Source organism: Pleurodeles waltl, chromosome 1_1, assembly GCF_031143425.1.
Source record: "Pleurodeles waltl isolate 20211129_DDA chromosome 1_1, aPleWal1.hap1.20221129, whole genome shotgun sequence".
In the NCBI taxonomy this organism is placed as follows: Eukaryota; Metazoa; Chordata; class Amphibia; order Caudata; family Salamandridae; genus Pleurodeles; species Pleurodeles waltl.
In genome coordinates, this window is record NC_090436.1 from 446,928,916 (window position 1) to 446,953,919 (window position 25,004).

A 25,004-nucleotide genomic window follows, 5' to 3' on the forward strand; every position below is an offset into this window, starting at 1 on the left:
AGCCGGCAGGCTCGATGGGCCTTCTTCTTCAGCCAATATGATTTCTATATCACCTACATCCCTGGTTCTCAGAACATCCTGGCGGATGCCCTGTCCCGACGTTATCCTGGGTGCGGTGATTCCGCGGTTCAAAATGTATTTGACAACAATAAAATCATAGGGGTATTACAGACTTTTTTAGATCAAGTCAAGTCCGAATATGCCCGTCTACACGAAACAGAACTAAAAAAGTTACGTCCACAGCTGCACATAGATCATGACTACTATTATCGTGATAAGGCCCTGTTTTTACCCACTAAAACAGTGCAAATCGAAGCTTTACGCATGTGCCATGATTCCCCTATTGCCGGTCATCGAGGAATGAAAGCAAATCTAGATCTTTTACTTCGCTCTTTCTGGTGGCCAACTCTCAAGGCTGACACTGAGGCATATGTGTTATCCTGTCCTACATGTGCTCAATCCAAGACACCCCGAACCAGACCTGTGGGGTTACTCCGCCCATTACCTGTTCCCCCAGGCCCATGGCATACCATATCCACCGATTTTATGTGCGCATTACCTTCCTCAATGGGAAACCACGTCATAATGGTAACTGTGGACTCCTTCACCAAGATGGCCCACTTCACGGCCTTGAGAAAGTTACCAACGGCAAAGGAGTTAAGTCAGATCTTTACTCAAGAAATCTTCAGGCTACATGGGTTACCCCAAGTTATTATATCGGACAGGGGTCCTCAATATATCTCCCGATTCTGGAATCAATTCTGCAAGACCTTGGGGATCCAGGTGGCCTTATCATCCAGGTTCCACCCTCAAACCAATGGACAAACGGAACGACTCAATCAGGGTCTCAAACAGTACTTACGTAGCTTCTGTAACGCTACACAAAGTAATTGGGCTCCCTACTTACCGCTTGCAGAATTCTCCTATAACAACTCTCTACACAGTGCCTCTAAAGTCTCTCCTTTCTATGGCTCTTATGGTTTCCATCCCAGGGCCTTCCCCAACTCCCCTGAGAGACAACTCCAATCTTCCCGCCATCTCCTCCTTCGTTCGACAGCTACGGGGTATACAACGAATTATCCATTCCAACCTTGTGTCCACCAAGTCCCGCATGAAGAAGATAGCAGATAGGAGACGCTGTGCGGCTCCTCTATATCAGGTCCATGATAAGGTCTGGCTCTCCTCTAGATTCCTACCTCTCCGACTCACCCAAAACAAATTCAAACCCCGCTTTTATGGTCCCTTTCCAATTCTCAAGAAAATCAACCCTGTGTCTATGCGTCTTCGCCTACCTCGGACATGGAAGATCCACCCGGTATTTCATGTCTCGCAATTGAAACCCTACCGTCCTGATCTTTTTCATAGGCAGTTGCCCTGTCCCCCTCCTCTGTTGGTTGACAATGTGCCTGAGTACGAAGTACAGGAGGTCTGTGACTCTCGGTTTTTCCATGGGCGCCTCCAATACCTTATTCATTAGAAGGGATACCCTTTGAGTGAGTGTTCCTGGGAGGATGCCTCTTCAGTCCATGCTCCTCTTTTGCTCCGCTGCTTTTTTCGGCTCTTCCCCCACAAACCTGAGGCCTCGGGGGGGGCATACTGTTATGCCGCGGCACTCCCCGCGGCCGCGGGCTTCGGTTACCGCGGCGCGGCACGTTTTTTCTGCCGTGGCCGGCGCCCGGGTCGCGGAGAACGTCGCGGCCGACGCTCAGGTCGCGGGGGTTGCCGCGGCCCGGGCGGGAGCCATGGAGGCTCCAGGGAGCCGGTCTAGGAATTTAAGTTCTGCCGTAAAGGCAGAAGCGGCAAAGTCTGAGACCCCAAGGGGGTTCAGGCATGGCCGCATCAGCGCAGTTTGCGCTCATCATTAATTTTCTTACATGTCCGTTTCCTGTCATTTACTTACCGATGTTTCCTGGAACAAACCGAACCCTTACACTTGGGGTACTTTATACTTGTCTCTTTTCTTCCCAGCATGCTGACCACTTCCTGTCTGCCCAGCATGCATTGTTTTACACACATACCTAATTCACTCTTGTTGTTTTCTCCCCAATCCAAGATGGTGGTGTTCTACTTCCCGTTTCCTACTTCCTGTCCAGGGGTATATAAGGGGATTCCAATTGCTTGTTCATTGCGTTGCAACACTCCTTAGTGGTAGTCACGCTCCGATTGATCTCCTCCTGCGAATCCTGTCTGTTCCTGTCCTGCCTTGTTTTCCAGTCTTCCTGATCCTTGGTCCTAACGCCCTGGTGTCCTCCTTTCATTTCAGGGAGTTCCTGTGGAGGTTTTTTTCCTACGGGGGTTTTTCCTCTGGGACTCCTTCTGGAGGGCACGGACTGTAGTGGTTTGCTCATACCAAACAGCACCGTGGCTACTGGAAGGGGTCGCCCCTACCTCGGCCAGAGCAGAACCTGCCGGAACAAGGGTCGTTCCCCTACGCCTCTCAGCTTCGACGGTAAGACCATTGAAAACCGCGACAGTAACATTTTCGATACCTGATGAACCGGATGATGAGGCCATCATACAGCGAACCAATCAACTAATTGGGGATGGAGAAATATTAGAACTCATAGATTTGTCAAATTAATATTATAGGTTAGAATCATATCTGCAGAGTGACTGACCAATTCGAGATTAGGGGGATTGGCTAAAAATTTCTAATAAAAAGTCATGACAAGGGGCTAAAACTTCAGATGCAAGGAGTGAAAAGCTGATGCCCGAAGACGCGATTCGAGATTATGTCATTGGGCTCATGCGAGCCTGATGCATTGCTGATCGATTGATGACCTGAAGATGAAGACTGACTTTGTTGCTGATCCATTTCGTGGATAGGTAGCTATGACAATGTGACTGATTAACTTTTATGCCATTCTTTCTAGGTACCAACTGCGCAATTTTATAGTTTTTCTCTTAGCTAGATGTTTTCCAAATTTGCGTTTTTTAAATTGTTTTAGCATGAAGACCCACATGCTAAATGCTAATCTGGGTTAGGTAAGGGTCCTTTGGGTGACGATGATGGTGACAAATGATTGATGGACTGATTGCTGAACTCTGCTATTAATGCCATTCATTTCATCTTTGTTGGTTTATGCTGAAGCATTTGAACATATTATTTTCTCAAGGTCTGATTATATTATGTTGCTGGTGTTCATTAATGAACTAATTTTGAGTTGATTGAATAAAGTTTGATCTAAACTGATTACTTAGTATTGTAACTAATAGGGAAATAAAATTGATAAAACATATAACATGAAATGTTGATTTATTGTCTCATGCTTAATGATTCTCTTAGTGGTTGTTGATTCATTACATTGATAATAGATGTTCATCGATTAATACATAGCTAGGATACTTCATGCGATCCAAAAGGTTCATCAGCCAATACACGTCCTCTTGTAAGTTTACTTACTAAGGACCAGGCGCGCTTGCAGTTTTTGGTAGTAGCTTGATGGTTAAGTTTCCTTGGAGAACTAGTTATGTGGTGACCAATGGTTATGATGGTAGTTTAAGTTAGGGTTAGTTGTTTATTTTTATGAGGGTTAAATTTAGTTTTTCTGAAATGGCAAATGTATCAAAGATGATGTCCCCTCAAGCCCAGAAATGACTTTCCCAGATCCTGGATCCCGCTAGTAAAGTTGGACGTGTTCTCAGCGTCTTTGTGATAGTGTGAAAGTGGTAGATTGCGCTTGCAAAGGCTTATGCAAATCGCAGGTGAATTGTGATGTATGAGAGGTAAAGTAGGGAGTTTGCTTACTCCAGTTGAGGTTTAGTAGGAGTGCGCGTACTCCACAGTATGAGAGTAGGGAAGTCGAACTTCACATGTGTGTGGCGCTTTGTGCTAAAAAATTGTCCACGTGGTTGTTGGTGATGTTCGGACGCTGCGTGATCTAAGACTCCGGAGTATATTGACAAGTGTAGGAGACACTTGGTAATATGTTGTAATCTATCTGGTTTAGTAGGTTGGTCGGGCGTGGTCAACAAGTCGGTGTGTAAGTTAAGTGAGTAAGAACATTTTTCGACTAAGATTTGGCGAGTCCTATGTGCACCAGGACAGACCCATTGATCAGTTGAGAGTAAAATTCGCGGGTTGAATTTTACTTGCGGGAGACTGAGAAAGAGAAATAGCTGCTTAAGCGAAAGGGCCATTAGTGAAAATCCGTAAGGTCTCTGAGGCGATTGTGTACCTTCTCTGTAGTAAACCAGCAGGTTTGTTTTGGTTATTGTTTTTTGATTGGTGCTTGCAATAATTTTGCATTAGTTTGTGTGAAGTTGAAGTTTAGGAGGACAAGCCACAATACTTTGTCAGCCGCAGTGTGTGAGTGTGACGTCAGAGTGAGACATGCTGGGATAGGTTGGTTAGTGAGAAGTCACAAGCAGATTGGCAGCCGTCCATAAGAGACAACTGGTTGAGCAAGTGGGTGAAAGGAATCTTGGGAGTAAAAGTAATTTCCTTATTTGAATCGAAATAAATACAACAGAGAAAAAGAAGTTTTTCAAAGCGTTCAGAAGTGCCATGAAGGGTGATTCTTACATTGAGGCGACAGTTGGGAAGCCAACCCCACCGGAAAATTCTCCAGCATTTATTGTGATGGAGGAGCAAGGTGTCACGCCATGTCTTTGGTTAAAGCAGTGGTGCAAATTGACAGAGAAACAGGGAGCTTTAGCGTTTCCACAACATGAAACGTTTAATTTGAGAATTTTGGATCAGTTGTGAATGACATTATATGAGACAAAGCCACTTCCAAGGCCAGCACAGTTTGAGGCTTTAGCAGTTTGGGAACTTGTAGCCAGACAGCAGCAAGATATGAATTTTCAGATGAGAGTAAGGAAGGCAGAAAAGTCCTTGGCAGAAGCAAGGTGGGATTGGGAACAGAAGAAGTGAAGAATGACAACGTTACAGGGGGTTAGGTTGTTTCCTGCTAGAGGAAAATGAATCAGATGAAAAAGAGGATGATGACAAGAGTGAAAAGAGATCAAGAGATAATAAGAAGAAAAAAAGACTTATGTAGACGAAGAAGACTCAGATGTTGAGGATCTTATTACACAGATATTGAGGGATCGACCTCTGCCATATACAGTGCATGTAGGGGGTCCAAGTACTGGTTCTGTTCCGACTGCTCCAGCACAAGTGACAAGAACAGTGGGACCAGTGCAGACAGATAATGGGTAGGTACAAGGGGTAGTGCAGAGTACTCCTAATGCAGTGACTACTTCGGTGGTCCAAGCGCAATTACATCCACCATTGATACAGAGAATTTATCCAGATGTACCAGTTCTTGAGACAACTTCGAACTTAGTGGTGCCATCAGAGCACGTGGTTCCAAGGCCAATGCTAGTCCAGACTAAGCCGACTCCACTGTTATTGTCTCAGGCACAGACACAGGGTTTGCCGAAGTTTACACCAATGACAGGGACACAGTCAGATGTGACACCAGTGATGAATCAGAACATGGGAGTAATCCTTCCACAAAATGCAAGTGTCAGAGCAGCACCAGATGCAATATCGCTGCTGATTACTGTTGGTCCAGCAGTACAATTGTTTGCGCAAAAGAAAACAATTGCAGGAGAACAGGGTGAAATGTCACAGAGCCTCATGAGGAGGGGAGTGAGTGATCATGTGCAGGTGGGTCTATGGGTCAGACCTTTGACGGATCTAGACCATTAATGGATCCCAGTCCACTTATTACGCTTCTAGATGCAGTAAATGGTCCAAGTACAAGTCAGAGCCTGAAGCTTCTGACACCGCAGACTCCAGGTGCAGTGGTACAACAGATACCATTGCTGAATGCAAGAAATATATCATTACAGGGATTGACAGCACAGCAATTGAATGAGTGGTTGGATAATTTGAATACTCCTCGAAACACTTTCAAGGGTGAAGAGCAAATAAACCACGTAAGGCTGGCTACAGAAAAAAAACAAGTTAGTTGAAGGGACGATGTGAGTGAATAGGTTAGAATCCTATACAGAAGAAGAGCTGAGGTACTTGTGTCCGAGGATTACGAGAGAAGTGGGCAAGATACACCAGAAATTGGTAGACAAGCATGACACAGAAATTGAGAAAACAAAGCACTTGAAATAGAGCTACAGGTTAGACTTTGAGGCAAATGATTTTGAGCACATGAGGTCAGCAGGAATGAAAGCGCACCTTAAAGAATTATTGCAGAGTGCACAGATTTGGGGAGCATTCAAAAAGTGGGAAGAAAGATGGGAAAAGAAGGATAAACTGAAACAAGATTCACAAGAAGGGTCTGAAGGTGCTCAGAAAATAAAAGGATCCAGTAAAAATATTACCAATGAGGGAAATTCCAGGAGGGCAGTTTGTTCATGTTCCATGGCACAGGAGTGATATTCCGATATTCACAAATGATTATCCAAAACTGAGAGAGAAACCGGTTGAGTGGTACCAGCAGACAGATTTGTGAAGCTTTCTAAATGTCTGTGGGAAGCTCTGAATACTCTATTGGAGATAGTGGTTCCAGCTGATTTGTGGGTAGAGTGCAAAAGAGCAGTGGATTGGCCGACAAGTGAACCGGAAAGGGATAGAGGTACAGGTGCACCATCACCTGAAGTAATGAAACATTACTATAAGGTGATTGAGTTCCTGAAGAAGAGAATCTCGCCTAAGAACATTGACTGGCAGAGGATTGATAGGACAGTGCAGGAGACAAAGTAATCAATACATACCTATACTGAGAGACTGCTGAAAGCGTTCATGGAGCAAAGTGGTAAAGAAGCAATTGAACGAAAGACATGTTGCACTTTGTGTTCAGGTTCGAAGAATTGAGACCAGAAATAGGGCAGATGATTAAAAGTCATTTGATTTGCTGGCAAGCAAAGCCGATTTATTAGGTATTGCAGTATGCGAAATACTGTAGTGATGAGATTGAATTGAAGCAGAAAAAGCTGAAGTAGAAAGCGATGGTGATGCAAATTAAGGCAGCTCAGACAGGAGTGCAGGAAGCTTTAGTACAACAGATACCGCAGCAGCATGGAACGGTCATGTTCCAACCCCAGATAAGAGGTAGGGGTCGTGGAGTCAATATGAATCGCGGTCCAGACTGGAGTACTGTAGAGGTTCAAAATGATGTGCAAGGGATGAAAAATATGTTACCATGTCATCTGTGCGGACACACGGGACACTGGAAGCAGGAGTGTCCATTGATGGTGCAGGATGGTGTTGTTCAGCAAGGTAGTGATGTCAATACATTTTAAACTGTGAAAGTCCCTAGAATTAGAGGACTAAATCCGAATGTGCAGAATCAAGCGCACAAGTGACACAGTTACAACCAATGCAGCAGCAGGTTCCTATGGTACCAAGACCACAAATGCAGATACCTCGAGCCCCGATGGAACGGGAATAGATGATGCTTACTCCGCAGGTCACAGGTCAGAGACAAGACAGAAGTAATGACAGTGCACCAATTTCCATTACATAGTGAGAATGAAATAAACAATGAATGGATGAGTATTAGTTTGGAAGAAGAGCCATGTATGCTTGCAGTATCCTTAGAGGTAGATCAGAGAGGACCTTTTGTGAAGGGAAAGGTGATGGGTCACAGAGTCTCATTCTTAGTGGACACAGGAGCTACATGCTCTACAGTGAGAAGTGCAAAAGTTCAGAATTTACCTCTTTCAGGCAGAACAGTTCAGGTAGTGGGAGTAGCAAACTGACAGTTAACAAATCCAATCACAGATCCAGTACAGGTTGAGATTGGCAACTTCCAGGAACTGCATAAGTTTGTAGTCTGTGACTCAAGTCCAGTATCTCTATTGGGAAGGGATTTGTTGTGCAAGACCAAATGTTCAATTAGTTGTTCGACTGCAGGAATAGAGGTTCAGACAAATAGCGATGATGAGGAAGAACAGGCACCTGAAACTGAAAGCTTTAACGAAGAGTACCCATTGATTGAGTTTTTCCCAATGTTTACTGTGAAAGAATTACATGCAGACTTGCAGGGAACAGTACAGGAAAATGTGTGGGACCGGACAGGTAAAGAAGCGAGTTTAATCAAGGGAGTGGAACCAATTAAGATTACTTTGAAGCCGAATGTAGGGTTTCCGCAGCTTCCACAGTATAACATGGCACAAGATGTTCTGATGAAAGTGGCGCAGATAGTTGTAGATTTTCTGAAACAAGGAGTTTTGAAAGAAGTGTTGAGTAGTCCATGTAATTTACCAATAATGGGCTTAAAGAAGCTGTGTGGGAAAGTACGCATTGTGCAGGACTAGCAAAAAGTGAATGACCTAGTGGTCAAGTGTTGTCCTGTAGTGCCGAACCCAGCAGTGATACTGTTTCAGATTCCTTGCGATGCTGAGTGGTTCACAGTGGTTGACTTTTCACAAGTTTTCTTTTCTGTGCCTCTTTATGAGGATAGTCAGTTTCTTTTTAGTTTAAAATTCCTAGACAGAGTATACAGCTGGTGCAGACTTCCACAAGGGTATACGGAGTCACCGTCTCTGTTCAATCAGATCCTGAAAAATCATTTGGAATAATTGGAACTACCATACCAATCAACTCTAGTGCAGTACATTGAAGATTTGCCAATTGCATCCAGGACAAGGGACGAGTGTAAGTATGACTTGATTGCCCGGTTGAATCATTTGGGAAAGTTTGGACATAAAGTGTCACCTTTGAAATTGCAGTACTGTCTGAAGTCAGTGAAATACTTGGGACACCAGATTGAGAAGGGGTCAAGGAGAATCCAGAGAGAGAGAATTACAATGATACTGCAGAGAAGTCCTCCGACTTCACAGAGAGAATGTTTCTGGGAATGGTAGGTTATGGTCAGTGGATTCCAAATTTTGCTGAGATTTCCAAACCATTGCAGCAACTGACACACAAAGATGGTACAGATCCCATAACTTTAGTTGAGGATCAGATGAAGGTGTTTACTGAGTTGAGAGAGAGTTTTTGCAGAGCACCAGCATTGAGAATGACTGACTACACGAAGCTATTCAAATTGTTTTGTCCTGAACGTGATGCTTGTTCTTTGTCTGCTTTGACACAGGTCCATGGAGGTGCTTATCACCCAGGAGCCTATTTTTCAGCTTCCTTGGACCCGGTCGCAGCAGCTTTACAGGCTGTTTGCGGGCAGTTGCCTCAGTTAGTCAAAGCCTTTCTCAATGTGAGGGAGTAGTGATGAGATACCCTTTGATGTTAATGGTTCCTTATTCTGTTGAGATTTTACGGACAAGGACGAAAACACAGTATTTTACTGGTGCACGATTGTCAAGGTATGAGACGAGCATACTAGGTGCTCCAAATGTAACATTGAAAAGATGTACAGTGTTGAACCCGGCAACATTACTTCCAAGTGAGCATGATTGTCTTGAGGTAACTGAACTGTGTACAAAACCAAGGCCTGATATCAGAGATACTCGAATGGAAGAAAATGATCAAATTGTCCTTGTTGATGGCTCATGTCTTAGAGATGGTACAGGGACATTGAGAGCAGAATATGCTGTATGCACAATCACAGGTACATTAGAAGCTTCCTGGCTTTGAGGTGTATATTCTGCACAAGTAGCAGAATTGGTGGCTCTTACTAGAGCATGCCATGTTTCTGCAAGACTAAGAGTCACAATCTATACTGACAGCCAATATGGATTTGGAATCGTTCATGATTTTGGTCAATTGTAGTCGCAAAGAGGTTTCCGGACCTTTACTGGTACACCAGTAAGAAATGGCGACAAGATAAAGGAGTTGTTGTATGCGATACAGTTACCTGAAGAAATTGCCATGGTAAAATGCAGTGCACATCAAAAGACACAGGATAACATCTCACTGGGAAATGGATATGCAGATCAAGTCGCAAGGTTTTGCACACTGAACTGTATATCGTTCAAAGACAAGTGGGAACTGATGTCAGAAGAAGACAACACATGTACAAGTTTTGCATTAAAAGTCATTGATACGCTGGAAGAGTTGAAAACTATGCAAAGTAATGTTGACAAGGAAGAGAAACGTCTTTGGGGTAAATTGAAATGTGTTCAACGACCAGATTAAATTTAGGTTTCTGAGAAGGGTCAAAATGGTCCTGCCAAATAGTTTATTGTCCCAAATGGCCAGATATTACCCCAGACAGGCACACATTGGGAAGGGATGCCATGGTTAGATTGTTTAACACTGACTGGTTGAACCCTAAGTTCAGGCAGGAAGCAGAGGTAGTATGTCATCGCTGTATAATTTGTCAGCAGCTTAATGTGGGAAAAAGGACAGTGGTGAATTTGAGCCACATTGGAAGAGCAGGAGGTCCATTCAGCAGAATGCAATTGGATTTCATTGAGATGCCTGCGTGTGGAGGTTTGAAATCTGTGTTGGTGATTGTGTGTGTTTTTAGTCACTGGACTGAAGCATACCCTACAAGAAGGAATGACATTCTCACAGTAGCAAAGTTGTTACTTAAGGAGTTGATACCACGTTTCAGGTTTCCAATCTCTTTAGAATCAGATAGGGGAACTCACTTCAATAACGAGGGGATTAAACTCTTATGTGCAGCACTATCCATCGAGCAAAAGTTGCATTGTAGTTACCGCCCTAAATCATCAGGACTGGTGGAACAGATGAATGGTACCTTGAAAATCAAGAATTGCAAAGATGTGTGCAGCTACAAATCGGAGATGGCCAGATGCATTGCCTTTGGTGTTGATGTTGATGAAAAACACACCTGACAGGAACACAGGGCTGTCGCCCCATGAGATCCAGCCAATGCTCTTGTCAATATTACATATAATATGGTGCTGGACTGCTGCAAGGGTGTGGCTGATGTAGTTCGTTCTTTCTCTCAGCAGGTGCAGGCCACCACCCTGCCACCCATCCACGATCCAGGGCACAACCTGAGAGCGGTGGCTGGGTCCTTGTCAGAAAGCATGTTCGCAAGACCTGTTTGGAACCGCAATAGAGGGGTCCTTTTCAGGTGGTATTAACAACTATGACAGTTGTGAAGTGTGCAGGACTTCCAAACTGGATACACGCAAGCCATACAATGAGAGTGGTATGTCCACCAGATCATGAAGAAGCGGAAAAGGAGCCAATAGAGCCTGAGGTTGAACCAGAGCTTGTGGAAGATGGTTCTATTACCCCTGTAAGAGACGAAGGTTAAGAATTACAGGAGGGTGCACAAGAACCAGTCTCGACGGATACAACAGGAGAGCCTAGCTCAGCAGTGGTTCTCCCAGAAGCAGACGGTGCTGAAAAGCAGACACGGCAATTGCCAGATCAAGAGGGTAAAAGAGTTGAAACAGATCAAAATCAAAGTGATCCGACTCCTCCTGAGCCCGTTGCAGGTCCATCAAGAGAAAACACCATAGAAAAAGAGAAGGAGAAAAGTCCAATCTTGAGAAGAATATTAACAGAAGGAACAAGAAAGGGAGATAATTGGCCTGAATCGCAGATAGGGAAGAAAAAGGAACTGGTCACAAATGAAACAATCGAGGAAGAAGTAGATACTACGAGAAAAGAAGAATTGGGTGAAGGAGAATTAAGTGGTGATCGAAGGTTGAAATAAAAGAGAATAGCAAGTTGACGTTACACAGGTCCTGAATGGCCGTATGTAACTACCAATGAATGGCAACATGAGTTTATGTCTTTTTGTTTTGATAGAGAGGTTCTGAGTCAGTATTTTGATGTAACCTGAAGGTGATCAAGGAAGCTGAATTGTTGAGCTAATCTGAAAAATCCTAAAAGAGACTATTTGAAAATACTACTGGAAGAGACATTGATAACCTGATTTGACAAAAAAACAGATGTGACAAGCTGCTAATCGATTTTGACAAAGGATAAGGGTTCCTGGTTGGGAATCTGAACTGTGAGCAAATAATTTCTTTTATTTTTACTGCACTTTATATAAGAGTTACTTCTGCTTTCTGATTCTTTACAGATCATGGCTGAGCTAAATAATCAAGATAGGGTTTCTAGGCACTGTAGATACAGGAGTGTTGGATTGGCAGTTAAGTGTGGAATCGTGTTTAGAATAATGATTGTGGGAATGTCTGTTCATGATATGAAAATACCTACTTTTACTTCTGCCTCTGAAACTACTACACTAACAGCTTTGGGGAGGTTTAAGCTAGATGAGAAATACTTGCATGATTATACTAATGCACAAGGAGAGCTTTCTTCTAACGTTTTCTATCACTTATTGAGGGATTATGTTGAAACAATGGACGCGAGGAATTGTCTTGTGTGTACGCAAATTCCTTAGTCAGTAGAAGGAGTTACGTACCATAGTCTTAAACTAACATATGGAATAAGCTGTAGTCTGCTACTAACAAAGTTCTATAACCAATAATATATACAGTATTTTTATTCCAATCATAATGTTGTGTTTTCGTTTGTTCCTATTATTAGATAACTGAGTAAAATAGCTAGGGAACATGACATAGTAGTAGTTAGAGGATTCTTTGAGCCTACATTAACATTTGGAACAGCCTATGCGCATAAGAATAACCTCACATGCTTGCTTACACCCTTAGAGAAAAGCTTCATATGGCATACTAATGACAGGAGAAAGGCACTAAAAGAGACATTAGAAAAAGGTTTAGAGAAAAGGACTTACAAAAATGATTATGCTTACACTGCAATTAAAACACAAGGGAAATTAGCATTAGATGCATTACATGTAGGGAAGCTTTGTATATATAGGCCAAAATCACACACTGACACTTTATTTGTGGGAACGAGTGAATGTAGGCATGTGTTTTTGTTTCAGAGTAAGTGGATGTTTATTCTGAATGGTCAGGACCCTGCTATTCCTGGGATCTATTATATTTGTGGACTTAATGCTTATTACCGTCTTCCAGAGGATGGTACGAGACATGTTATTTGGGGATAGTTTTTCCTACAATTTACCAGATAGATGACTTAAAGAAGTTTTCTAAATTGACTGAATTACATCATAAGTGACAGAGGAAGGAAATCTCTTCTGAAGTTGTGGGAGATATCTTTGGTGCAGTGATTTTTTTCAGTGGGAGTCATTCTGAATTCAATCAAGATACGAAAAGTATCTACTATTGTGGATAACATGCTAACTAATTTTACAGGGGCAATACTCCCAATAGATACTGAATTAGCCGTGGATAGAGCTATGATGCTTCAAAATAGGCTTGCTTTAGACATTCTTTTAGCGAAAGACGGCAGAGTCTGTAAGATGATTAACTCTAGGCATTGTTCTTCTTACATACCTAACAATAGTAATGAGATAAGAGACTTACTCACTAATCTGACTAACTCAAGTAAAGATTTAAAAGAAGTGAAAGAACCAGGTGTTTGGGAAAAGGATTTGCTTCAGTGGGAAATTGGCTTAGTCAAATTTGGAATGGGGTATTATTAAAAATCAGAGAAGCTGGTGCATTGAACTGACCCTGAACTGCACACGTTAATAAGATCTGCTTAGCTAGAAATTTTCTGCTATGTACCGACAAACAGGAGATGAGGGACTAGAAATGTAACAAGTTTGATGTAAGACAGACACAATGTACTTTCCCAGGACTCGAACAATAGAAGCACTGACTGGAGAAGAAAGATGCAACATTTTCGATGCCCTCATCACCAGGCTCATCAGGTATCGTACAGCGAACCAATCAACTAACTGGGGATGAAGAAATATTAGAACTCATAGATTTGTAAAATTAATATTATAGGTTCAAGTCATATCTGCTGAGTGACTGACCAATTAGAGATTAGGGGGACAGTCTGAAAAACTCTAATAAAAAGTCATGACAATGGGTTAAAACTTCAGATGTGAGGGGTGAAAAGCTGATGCCAGAAGACGCAATTCGAGATTATGTCACTGGCCTCATGCTCATGAGAGCCTGATGCGTTGCTGATCGATTGATGACCTGAAGAGGAAGACTGACTTTGTTGCTGATCCATTTCGTGGATAGGTAGCTATGACAATGTGACTGATTAACTTTTATGCCTTTCTTTCTAGGTACCAACTGCGCTGTTTTATAGTTTTTCTCTTAGCTAGATGTTTTATAAATTCACGTTTTCTAAATTGTTTTTGCATGAAGACCCACATGGGGGGGTTAGGTAAGGGTCCTTTGGGTGACGTTGACAGTGACAAACGATTGATGGACTAATTGCTGAACTCTGCTATTAATGCTGTTACATTCATCTTAGTTGGCTTATGCTGAAGCATTTGAACATATGTTTTCTCAAGTTCTGATTAGATTATGTTGTTGGTGTTCATTAATAAACTAATTCTGAGTTGACTGAATAAAGTTTGATCTAACCTGAGGATTTAGTATTGTAACTAATAGGGAAATAAAATTGATAAAACGTATAATTGAGTTGTGGTTATTCATTAAATGTTGATTTATTGTCTCATGCTTAATGATTCTCTTAGTGGTTGTTGATTGATTACATTGATAATAGATGTTCATCGATTATTACATAGCTAGGATGCTTCATGCGATCCAAAAGGTTCATCAGCCTATACGCGTCCTCTTGTAAGTTTACTTACTAAGGACCAGACGCGCTTGCAACGGCAACAGCCTTAAATCTATTAAGATATAATTGATTCTGCTTGTATGATGAGGATTATTATACTTTCGAGCCCCCTGTTGAATCAGATTTTGTATGGTGGTTGGCAGCCCCAAGCCCAAACTTGATAGTTCGGGCCTTAAGTTGAACAGGGGAATGGCCCAAACTGCATCCTCATCTTGTTAGATGAACACAGTCCTTATTGAGGAGCCCGTAAATTGTATTAACATCATCCGTCAGGATAAAATGCTGTTGGACAGAACACTGTTCAAGATAGGTTTCTAAGACTTGGAAGGTGCAGGATATCATGCCACCTTTGACCCCTCAGTTATAAAGATTGATTATAACTATCCTAGGCTTAGTCCAACTGTTAAGCTAAATGGCTAGAATATCGGGCAATTCAGTGTTGAGTTGGTGAGTCTGACAATTGAGTGAGGCTCTAACCCACATAACTAAACCACCCAAGGCTCTGCCCCTCTGGTTGGGAACTGCAGTGGTAGAATAATTTAGACAGCCCGGCCTCTGGATTGAATCCAGAGACCATGTCTCTTGAAGTAAACAAACATCATGATCATCACCAAAGTTGTTTCGAGATCTCTGGGAATGGCAGGTCTGGCAGTTCTATCCCACCCAGTACACAACAAGTTAACAGCCTGCTTGTGTGGAACTTAAAGCACATCCTGGGCCACCTGGTATAATCAGGACCGGACCAGAGATTCATCCTTTTATGAAGACATATCGGATGCCTGCCATTAGCAATTCTGGAAGGCATGAAGAAGATCCTTGCTTATCTGTGCACATCAATAATCAGAACTTGCTTTGTGGGGAATATTGTACTGCATCTTCACTATCATAACGGTATTTTCTTTCAGACACCTGATTGATGTGGTATCTTATGTCGACAACGTTATGACAGCTCTGAACGATGAACAGGTTACCAAGAGGAGAAGAAATTAGAACTCCTGCCACTGCATAGATTCCACACACTTTAACTCGGCCTCCTGTTTAAACAGAAACAGCTTGAAGCCACAGAGAAGGAGTCTCAATGTTTTGTAGAATTGTAGTACATTTGTTTTTTGCATAGGCTGAAAAGTTGTACAATTTGAAATCTGTATTTCTTACCTCCATACTTGTATTGAACGCTCGGTTTACCTTTGCTTTTATACTGATGACTTGGCCAACCCTAAAAGTGAGAAAACAGAAATTAGGTATACAACAAAATGGGCAAAAATAAAAGAACAACATTAGGGTGTTGATTCATGAAACCAAATGCCTTTGCATGATTTCTTATTGTCTGATTTAAGCTCATAAACAGCTGTATTAAAGCAAGATGTAATGCAGCATCCTATTGCAGACAGCATTTCTAAAATGTCTCAATGTAGCTCGCGATTAGGAACAATCGAATTATCAATACATTGAAAATTAAAGTGATATTTTCCATTTTTTTAAACTTCATTTTTACTAATCAGAACAACATACAGTAAAAAACTGCCCATGCAATGGGCAGACAGGAGGCGATTAACGTGAACTTAACAGTTGGGTAAGTAGGCAATATTTAGCACAGTCAGATTCATGCAACAGGTAACGGGTATGTGAGGGATGGCGGTGATCATACATTTGGACACTCTAACAGACCTCAGGTGCAATGGGTATTAAATGCGGATGTTGGCTCCAGATATCTATCAGGGGATGCAGAGTGCCGTAGCTAAAAAGAAAGTTGAAGTTCAACATGTTAATCTTACATAGAAGTGTCCAGTGTCAATAGACAGTGCCGAAGTGGTTGCCATACGTCTTTGGGTCTTGCAATGGGAGGTTGTATCTTAGCAAATACTATCTGGTAGTTTCACATTAGACCATGCTGTTCAACCATGCAGCATTGGTGGGGCAAGTCCGGCTGTCCCAGTGCAATGCCAGGAGTGAAATGGAGGTAAATATGCACACCCCTTTCAGGATGCTGTGAACATAACCCAATAATGCCAAAAGTGGAATCAAGTGCAAGCACATTCCTATCATTGTTGGCTATCAGAGAGAAGATCTTCAGCCAGTGTGAAAGCATGCCCACATCAAATGCGCAAAATCCGCATGGCACTTGAAGCGATTGTGTGGAAGCAATCCTATCCAGGTTGTATGGTGTAGTATAGGCACGGTGCAGAAATTTATAGTGAAATAGCTTGTGTCTACAGTTAGAGGAGACAAGTTTAGTCTGATTGTAACAGTAGTACCAAATACTGTGAGGTAACAAGTGCACCAGGTCTCGATCCCAAGCTGTCCTGATCGGCCCATCGTGCTCTGGTTTTATTGCAATGCAGGCCTGGTGTAGTCTAAAAACCAGTCTTCCCCTTTAGTAATAATGAACATAAAGGGAAACAAATAATCTGAGGCTAGTGGGTAGAAGGGCATGTGAGCCTACAACTTGTGTATGTGCTAGAGTAAAAAATGGTTCATATGTATAGCGTACCTAAAGTGGGTAGCGTTGGAGCGTGTTACGACATGACCGTCTGGGAAGAGGTCCCCAATCGAATGTAAGTTGTGATGTGATAAGGTACGCTGGACCAGTTTCTTCTGTGTAAGGGGGAAGTCAGGGATGGTTTGCCAGTGGCAGGGCATGTAAATAGAGGATAACCCCTTTCAACCCCACCCCCCTTGATGACCAGTGAAGCTTCCTCCATGCTGAGCTTCTTGACAACGTTTGCATATCTGAGGGATCTATCTGGATGCCTGTGAGGAGTATGGAGGGATGCTGGAAGCATCCCGCTTGGTCTATTTCAGGTTTTGTATAGGCTATGCGGGTGTCAGCATGATACCAAGTGATACGCAAATTGACATTGCCCTGCAGGATAAAGTCAGGGACACCAAACCCTCCCTTTCTCCCTTACTCCCCTTTCCCTTCCTGACCTTCAGAGGGTAGCACCAGGTTGCCCCTTTTAATCAGAGGCCTGAGTCCAGCCCAAATAAGTAGCAGGAGAAGGCTTCTTAGGGTGGCAAAAAAAATTGGTAGAGGGATAGGGAAATTCAGGAAGAGCTACAGGAAGTGAGGGAGAATAACCATTTTGATGATATCAATGCTTCCGGCCATGGACGGTGGGAGCCTGATCCATCTTTCAATCCGGGTGAACAACTTATCAATGACTGGTCCATAGTTCATGCAGATTACCTGCTCCTTCACCCGAAGTAGCATGATTCTCAGGTATTTGTTGGATCCCTCACACCATGTTGGGGGGGGGGATATACAATGGTCGCTTGCGATGTGATGTCAATAAGAGGGAATAGCTCAGATTTGGCCCAGTGGATATTTAGGCCTGAGATGCCACAAAATCAAAAACAATTCTGTAGAGTGGGGGCGAGGGTTTCTGCGGGGTGCTGTATAAAAAGCAGGATGTATTCTACATATATGGATATTTGTAAGGGGCCAGGGCTAAAGTGCAAGCCACAATTAAGGTGTTTCTCCTAAAGATTACAGACCCGAGGGTCCATGGCTGTAATAAAAAGGAGTGGCAGCAGAGGACATCCCTCCCTGGTCCCTCTAGCTACTGGGAAGGGACTTGTAAGAGAGCTGTTGACCCTCAAGTGGGCCACGGGGATTGAATACAGCAGCATGATAAGAGAAGTGTACCCACAAGGCAGTCCAAATTTATCCATCATCACTTTCAGAAAATGCCACTCTAGTGACTCGAATGCCTTTCCTGCATCTAAAATGGCTACTGCTGCAGGGACATCTGAAGAGATCCTGTTTAGCACTGCAAAGATTGTAGCAAACTTAAGAAGGTGGATCTATAGGGGTCAAAGCCAGTTTGTATAGGTGATATGATCTGTACCATCTGGAGCGACAGCCGTGTTGCTATGACCCTGGCCAAGACTTTGTGGTCCAAGTTAAGCAGTGAGAGTGGGCAGTATGAAGTGCATAATCAAGGGTCTTTAGCGGGTTTCAATAGTAGTGTGATCACTGCATCACCTAGCAAAGGCAGGAGCACTCCAACCTTGAGGGCCTTGGCGTACATCTCTAGGACATGTGATGGCAAGCAGATGTTTGTGCGCTTTATAAAATGCACCTGTGAGTCTGTCTTGACCCGGGGCTTTAGACCCATCAAGAGTGTCTATCACTTGTATTATCTCCTCACATGAGATGGAGTTACTCAAGAATTGTCTCTGTCCGTCTCTTAACCAGACCATCACAATTTTAGCAAGATATTTTGTTCTTTCAAGTGATACTATCCTTTTTCAAAGTTACTGATGTTTCACTGATAAAAGTTAATTCAAACAACATAAGATTGTAAGTTGTCAGTAGGCCATATTAAAGATAACGCTTCATGTTTACAAATACACAAACAGGCATATGGCTGCTGTCTCAGGTGTAGAACACTTAAACAGAACTGTATTTCCTTTCCTATGCTCTAGTGTAAACAAGAAGCCATTCTGTAAGTGAGAGTAAATGGACATGCATGGGTATTTATAAACTAGTAAAATGTGCAATGGACTTTAGGCTGTTTGCAAAGAACTCTAAAGAAACGCTTCTCACAACTCAAACAATAACTTGGCAGTTTAGGTTCTTTGGACTCAAGAAAACAAAGTTTCAAGAAATGGACAAAGCACCACGTGTTAAAATGTGCCATTTTCAAACCTAGTAGGTTGAAATGATGTGCATCATTGGAGAGCTCAGTTAAATTACCTTCAGAAGTCTGTCTGCACCAGTGGTAGTTTCTCAAGTCAGGTGTGATAGAAGAACCACACTGGGTTTGTGAATAGATCCTGTTGTAATTTTGTCATCACTGGGGACAAGAGGCCACCAACCATGCTCTAAATATTTTAGATAGCAGATGAAGGTAAAAATTCATGATAGAATTTGTGGTCCTGGTGCTTGAATCACAACTTATTAAACAGCACTTTCCCTCTATTACATGAGGTCCTACTTTGATCATTTTTTAGTTGGTATGCCGATTGACTGACTACGTTAATTTATTGATAGATCACGTGTGCCATCTCATCAATAGCTTGCAAAATGATGTGGTTTATTATACACGTGTGCAGCTTACACCTGGATCTAAACTTGTACCTGTTTTAGGTGTCGGTCCATGTATTTTCACTGCTAAGTGGCACTAAATGACTGGATAAAAGTAATCTAAACACAAGCAGAATGGATGGGGCACATCACATGAGACACAACTTCAGGTGTCTTTTGAAGTGAATAAGGTCCTGCAAGTCTAGCTTAATTTGTTTTTTTAAATTGTAATGCTACAGCTTCACCTGCTTAGTGTTATGCTCCCTCCATCATGCAAACATGACCGTGGAGATAGTAATTAATTTGAGTTGGATTTCTCACATCACGCAAACGGGCATTTGACTTTGATGGTTAAATAACTGCAACAGATGTAAAATTATGCCATCCACTCAGCACAGGGCCAGGGACAATCGAAATGTGTTACTCTTTGGTTTGGGGCTCCAAGATTCAAAACTTATTTTCATATAGCAGTACCAGAAAGCTAAAATACCACAACAACTAACTCAGTTATCTGGGTATTATTATAATGCAGTATTTGTCAATTATTTGGTCTCAGTGTTTCCTTCAGCCATCTGTCTGATTGTGATGTATCTAACAATGGTTAGACACTGGAGGAATTTGTTCCTGAACCTTATTAGTGTGGGTGTGTGGTGTGGAGAGTGTGGTGTATCCTCATGGAGGGATACATAAATGGGGAGGGTTTTCTAACTTTTCAACCTATACCATACCATGTGACAGCTATATGTGCAGAGAGTTGTCTCTGCATGGTGGTTCACAGTGGGGGTTTGGGTCCTGAGACTCTCCCATTAACTTGGGTGTATTCGTGTTGTTTTGGGGCAGTAGATCTTGTGCTCTTCCAAATGATATATGTGGCTGCATTTCAGTGTCTTTCGAGTGGGGTGTTTGTGGCTTTTTACCTGGGGTGTACTGGTCCTGATCTAGGTTCTAATGGGAATGTGCCATCCTGGGTTTCTGCCAGTCTAATACATCTAGATCAGGTCTGCCCCTACCTTGCACTGTTTCTTTTGCTCTTGCGTGCGCCCTCGCTGTGCCATTATGTCTAGTGGTGCACAGTTGTGAGTCTGTGTCCTATATAACTGTGCCTGCCTGTCTCCCTCTTTCCCCCTCTTCCACCAATTGTAACTCAGGTTCTCTTTGTCCTCTAGAATGGTTTTGGAGATTTGCTTTCCCAAGGCCACTTGTTCCCTGGTTCCCCCTCATACAGGTAGGCATCTATTCGCGGATGTCAGTGAAGCAAGACATAGCAGTGCTATCCCACATTTGTTACAGACGCCAGAGCTGTTTGGGAGAGGTGGAAGAATGGTGCAGTATAGCTGTGCCGTCCGCATTTAGATTGATCTACCACAGGTGACACAGATCATCTGTCTGCCTTGTAAGCAACAGCTGTTCTGACTTTCGTGATGAATAGTTCTGTGTTGTATAAAAAGTGAGAGGAAGCTGTGCTGCCTACAGTAATGGCCCAATTCACAAACTATACTGTTTAGTATGTTTTGCAGTACTACAAAACTTACTATAAACTGCCATTCACAAAAAGCACTCGTAGTAACTTACTCAAAATGTAAGTTTATCATTTTTCAGCATTTACAATCTGCACTTTTGTATTAACTTACATTTTTCTAGAAAGTCCCTATCGCCATTATTTTCTATGGGAGGGTGTGGCAGCACCAGTGGGTGGCCATGTGTAGGTTGGACTTACACTTTTGTAGTAATTTACTACAAAAGTGCAGTTTGTGAATACCAAAAAAAGAGTAAACCAGGCTGTGGCTATGGGATATTTTCACAGACCCCTTATCTCTTCATGTCTAAAGGCCACCGCCTCCGCCCCCACCCGACCCCATTTAAGTGTTGCTGCCCGCCAGTGTGCTGTGCAATATGTGTGATTTACAGTGCATTGTAATAAGCCCACGGGCCAGAAGCAATGTCAGGTCTATAAACTTATTGCTGGCTTTTGCAGCTAATGGCCTGTGAAAAAGGCCCAACAGAGCCCTATTTGAGGTAATATCCATGACCAGTTCTCCGCCACAACCGGGCAGATCCAGAACACATGTTTAATATCCGCTCCTGCTTGTTGACATCATGTTGACATCATGAGCACGTGGACGGGGCACCGAACATTTGGGAGAGAGAAGCAGGCATAAGATATGCTCTGTGTAATATATTGGAACTTTGCGTTTCGAAACACCAGTCTTGGGTATTCAGTGATTTTTGCCCAATCCTTCAAACCAATCTACTTGCCAAATCTCTATGGGTTGCAACAAGCAGATCCTGCACAACTTGTGCAAATGCCAGGGCACAGAGGTTACCACTTTGCGCCCCTCACCAATGGTTTACAGTAAGTGGATTAATGGGTGTAAGTCTGGTTCCATGTCTATAATGCCCCAAAGTCTTACCACCTCCGCCAAGAGATGTGCTTGTGCCAGGAAGTGCCCTGCAGGCAGTTGATATTCTTCCTGAATCTGCTCATATGAACCCCAGAGTGTCCACTCCAGCTTCCTCCCATGTATCCATTCCTACCTCTAACAGTATCCCAAGGAAACTGGATATCGACCCCAACGGGATAGCTGGTGAGTAAAGTGGCATATCTGTCACTAACTTCAGGCTATGGTGAAAGCTGTTAAATGTAATCTGTAGTAGACTATTCGCCCCAGGCGGTGGGCCTGCACGAGGCTGTAATGCACTCCATGGGTCCGTCCGCATCCTTGCCGAGTCCGGGGGGGGGGGGGAGGGAATAACTCCTCAGGGTAACTACACACCAACCAATATGTGGGCCACTGCAATTGTGCAGCTAGGTAATAATGCTCGAGGTTGTGAACGCACAAACCCCCTTTGTGATGGGAAGTTGTAACTTTCCAAGCTATACTAGGCTGCGGCCCTTATTCCAAATGAAGAACCCCATGGTAGAGGGCAGAGCATGAAAGGTGTACCTGGGAATGCTGATAAAGAACGTTTTGGAAGAAATAACAGGCGAGAGAGTATCACCATTTTCGCAATGACACTCTACCCTGGACAGGAGTGTGCTCCAAAAGGCCATCTGAGGCTTCACTGATGTTACAGCCTTCATGAAACGGCCATCTAGATCATCTTGCCTGCTGTGATATACGTTCATGCCCAAGTATCTGAATGTGAGAGGCTCCCTTCTCAACCAGTGACCATCTATGATGAAGTCCTGTGGTGGGCAATGTGGGTGTAATAGGAATAAACAGGATTTAGCCCAGTGTACACGCAGCCTTGACACTGCATAAAAATCCCCCAGAAGAGCTCACATGGGTTCAATGCCTTCCCCAATATCTCAGATGTAAATCAGGACGTCATCTGCATACAGAGAGACAACATGCGTCTTCTCAAATAACGGAATACCCCATCCATCCCCCAGCTGACGCAGCTTTTGTGCCAAAAGCTCCCACGCTTGATCTTGAATGGAGGGGAAACGCACTTGCCAATTTTGAACCTCGCCAGCGGATCCACATAGAATAGTCGGATCAGCACCTGAAGCCTCCCCACTAGCCCAAACTTCTTCAATGTTGAGAAGAGATCATTCCAACATATTGAGTGCCTCCTTTAGATCCAAAACCCGGTATGCTGCGAATGGCTAGTCAGGCCAATCTGTGCAAGACTCTAATCGTTAGCATGGTGGATCTTCCGGGTATAAACCCGTTTTGATCCGGGTGCACTAACCGTCTCATGTGTCCATACAGGCGGCCCGCTAAGATCTTGCTTAGAATCTTGTAATCCAATCCCAACATGGACTGAGGATGATAGGAGGCAAGATCCTCTGGATCTTTACCTGGCTTCAGGAGAGAGACCAGGAGGGACCCCCAAATGCTCTGTGTTACACAGCCCTCATTCATCATCGTTTGATACAGTTCAAGTAATTTAGGTGCAAGGTGATGCTCGTATGCCTTATAAAATTTGATAGGAAGCCCGTCCAAGCCCGGCGTTTTGTGGGTGGCAGCACTCCTGATTGCTCCCTTAACCTCATCTACTGTGAGGTGGGTATTGAGGTCTTCTTCCTCTGCAGGCATTAACATAGGGAGTACCACCCCAACTAAAAACCCACTTATGTGTTCATGTTGGGGGCAACTGCAGGGGATTATAAAGTGTGCGATAATGTGATGTAAATGCGTCATGTATCTGGAATTGCTGCAAAGCTAACTCTGTTGCCAATATGTGGATCCTCACAATGGGAGCGGGGGAGTCAGCGCTGCGCAGTAACCAAGCCAACAAACAACCGGCCTTGTCGCAGTCAGCATGAATTGTGGCATGGTACGACCCAAAGTTGACTCAATGCAATTGCTCCACCAGGCATGTGTGCGTGGCTAATGCCTTGTTCAGATCTGCCTGTGCTGTGGAGTTGTCCCTGACAGCAGCTTCCAGAGAAGTCTCAGCTTGCATCAAGTCCCTATGTATAGTCACCTTTGCTCCCACCACTGTGTGGATAAAGTGACCCCATAGCACTAGCTTCCTTGCCTGTGCATTGGTCTGCTACTTTGCAATTAGGTCCATGCAGTTCACTCCAGGGTACATACATACATATCTTGCAACTGATGCAGAGGTTTTAAAGTTATGTTAGAATTAACCTAACTGTAAACTAAGGGATTTCGTAGCACATCAGTACCTCTGAAAGGCCATTAGGGCTGAGCAGATTCCGTCGCAAGTCATTTTAAGGCAGGACATGCATCTCAAAACTACCCTACCTTTCAGAAGAGGTGGCTGTACGTTTCCCATTTGTGCTTGTTTGAAATTCAAACCATTCACTGCATTCTGTTGAATGAATAGTAGATCTGGGTTTAGCCCACATCACCTTTTGTGAATGCTACCATCCTTTCAGTCTTGTATAGACCAGACAATATCATTAACATGAGTGTTCATGACACCAAGCAACCCTAACAGTCTGCACTCCCAGCTACTGATTTATTGAAATGGCACATGATGTCAATGTTACTCAAGACCTTCTTGTTGCCAGCTCCATGTAGAATGTACATTTAAAGTATTATGTAATTTTCAATTATACTTCCCCTTTTATAATCAATTTGGTGATATCTTTCTCTAAAACATATTCTCGTCCAAAGATGAACATATCTTTAATTCAGCCTGGACCAATGCAAGTTGCAATGTTGAGTTTCACTTGATCAGAAGAATCCACACTAGATAGACCATCCTAGGAATTCCTAATTGGAATTTCTCATATTGATGATTCTCAGCATGAGTGATTCTCCAGGAATTACCAATTTAGTGAACGGTTTATATCACATTAGAACATTGGAATGTTGGGAGATCCATTGAAAACATGGAGTTCTCCTGGCTTCTAATGGCCGGTAGAAGCCTGAAATCCAACATGGATTGTCATTTAGGGGGTAGCAGCTACGACCGCTGGCAGTGCCTTTGCAACCCCTGGTCTCAGAGATGATAAAATTAGTGCCAAGAACACTAGTTGCTCGCATTACAAGCACCAGGCTCCAGCCTTCTTTGCTGCTACTTTTTTATTACATTAATAAAATATCATTC

General features: G+C 43.2%; 1 protein-coding gene and 1 pseudogene across 3 annotated transcripts in view; one reads left to right on the forward strand and one right to left on the reverse strand.

The window, feature by feature from the left end:
• The window catches only part of LOC138291430 (methionine adenosyltransferase 2 subunit beta-like), a 40,460-nt pseudogene extending 29,153 nt beyond the window's left edge, over positions 1-11,307 (forward strand).
• The window catches only part of ACOT12 (acyl-CoA thioesterase 12), a 363,604-nt gene that overhangs the window by 306,656 nt on the left and 31,944 nt on the right, over positions 1-25,004 (reverse strand). For all 3 annotated transcript variants that reach the window (XM_069224604.1, XM_069224589.1, XM_069224598.1), the window contains exon 3: positions 15,605-15,665. In XM_069224604.1, coding sequence (XP_069080705.1) covers positions 15,605-15,610 — 6 coding nt within the window. In that variant the 5' untranslated portion in view covers positions 15,611-15,665. The remainder of the gene's footprint in view (positions 1-15,604; positions 15,666-25,004) is intronic.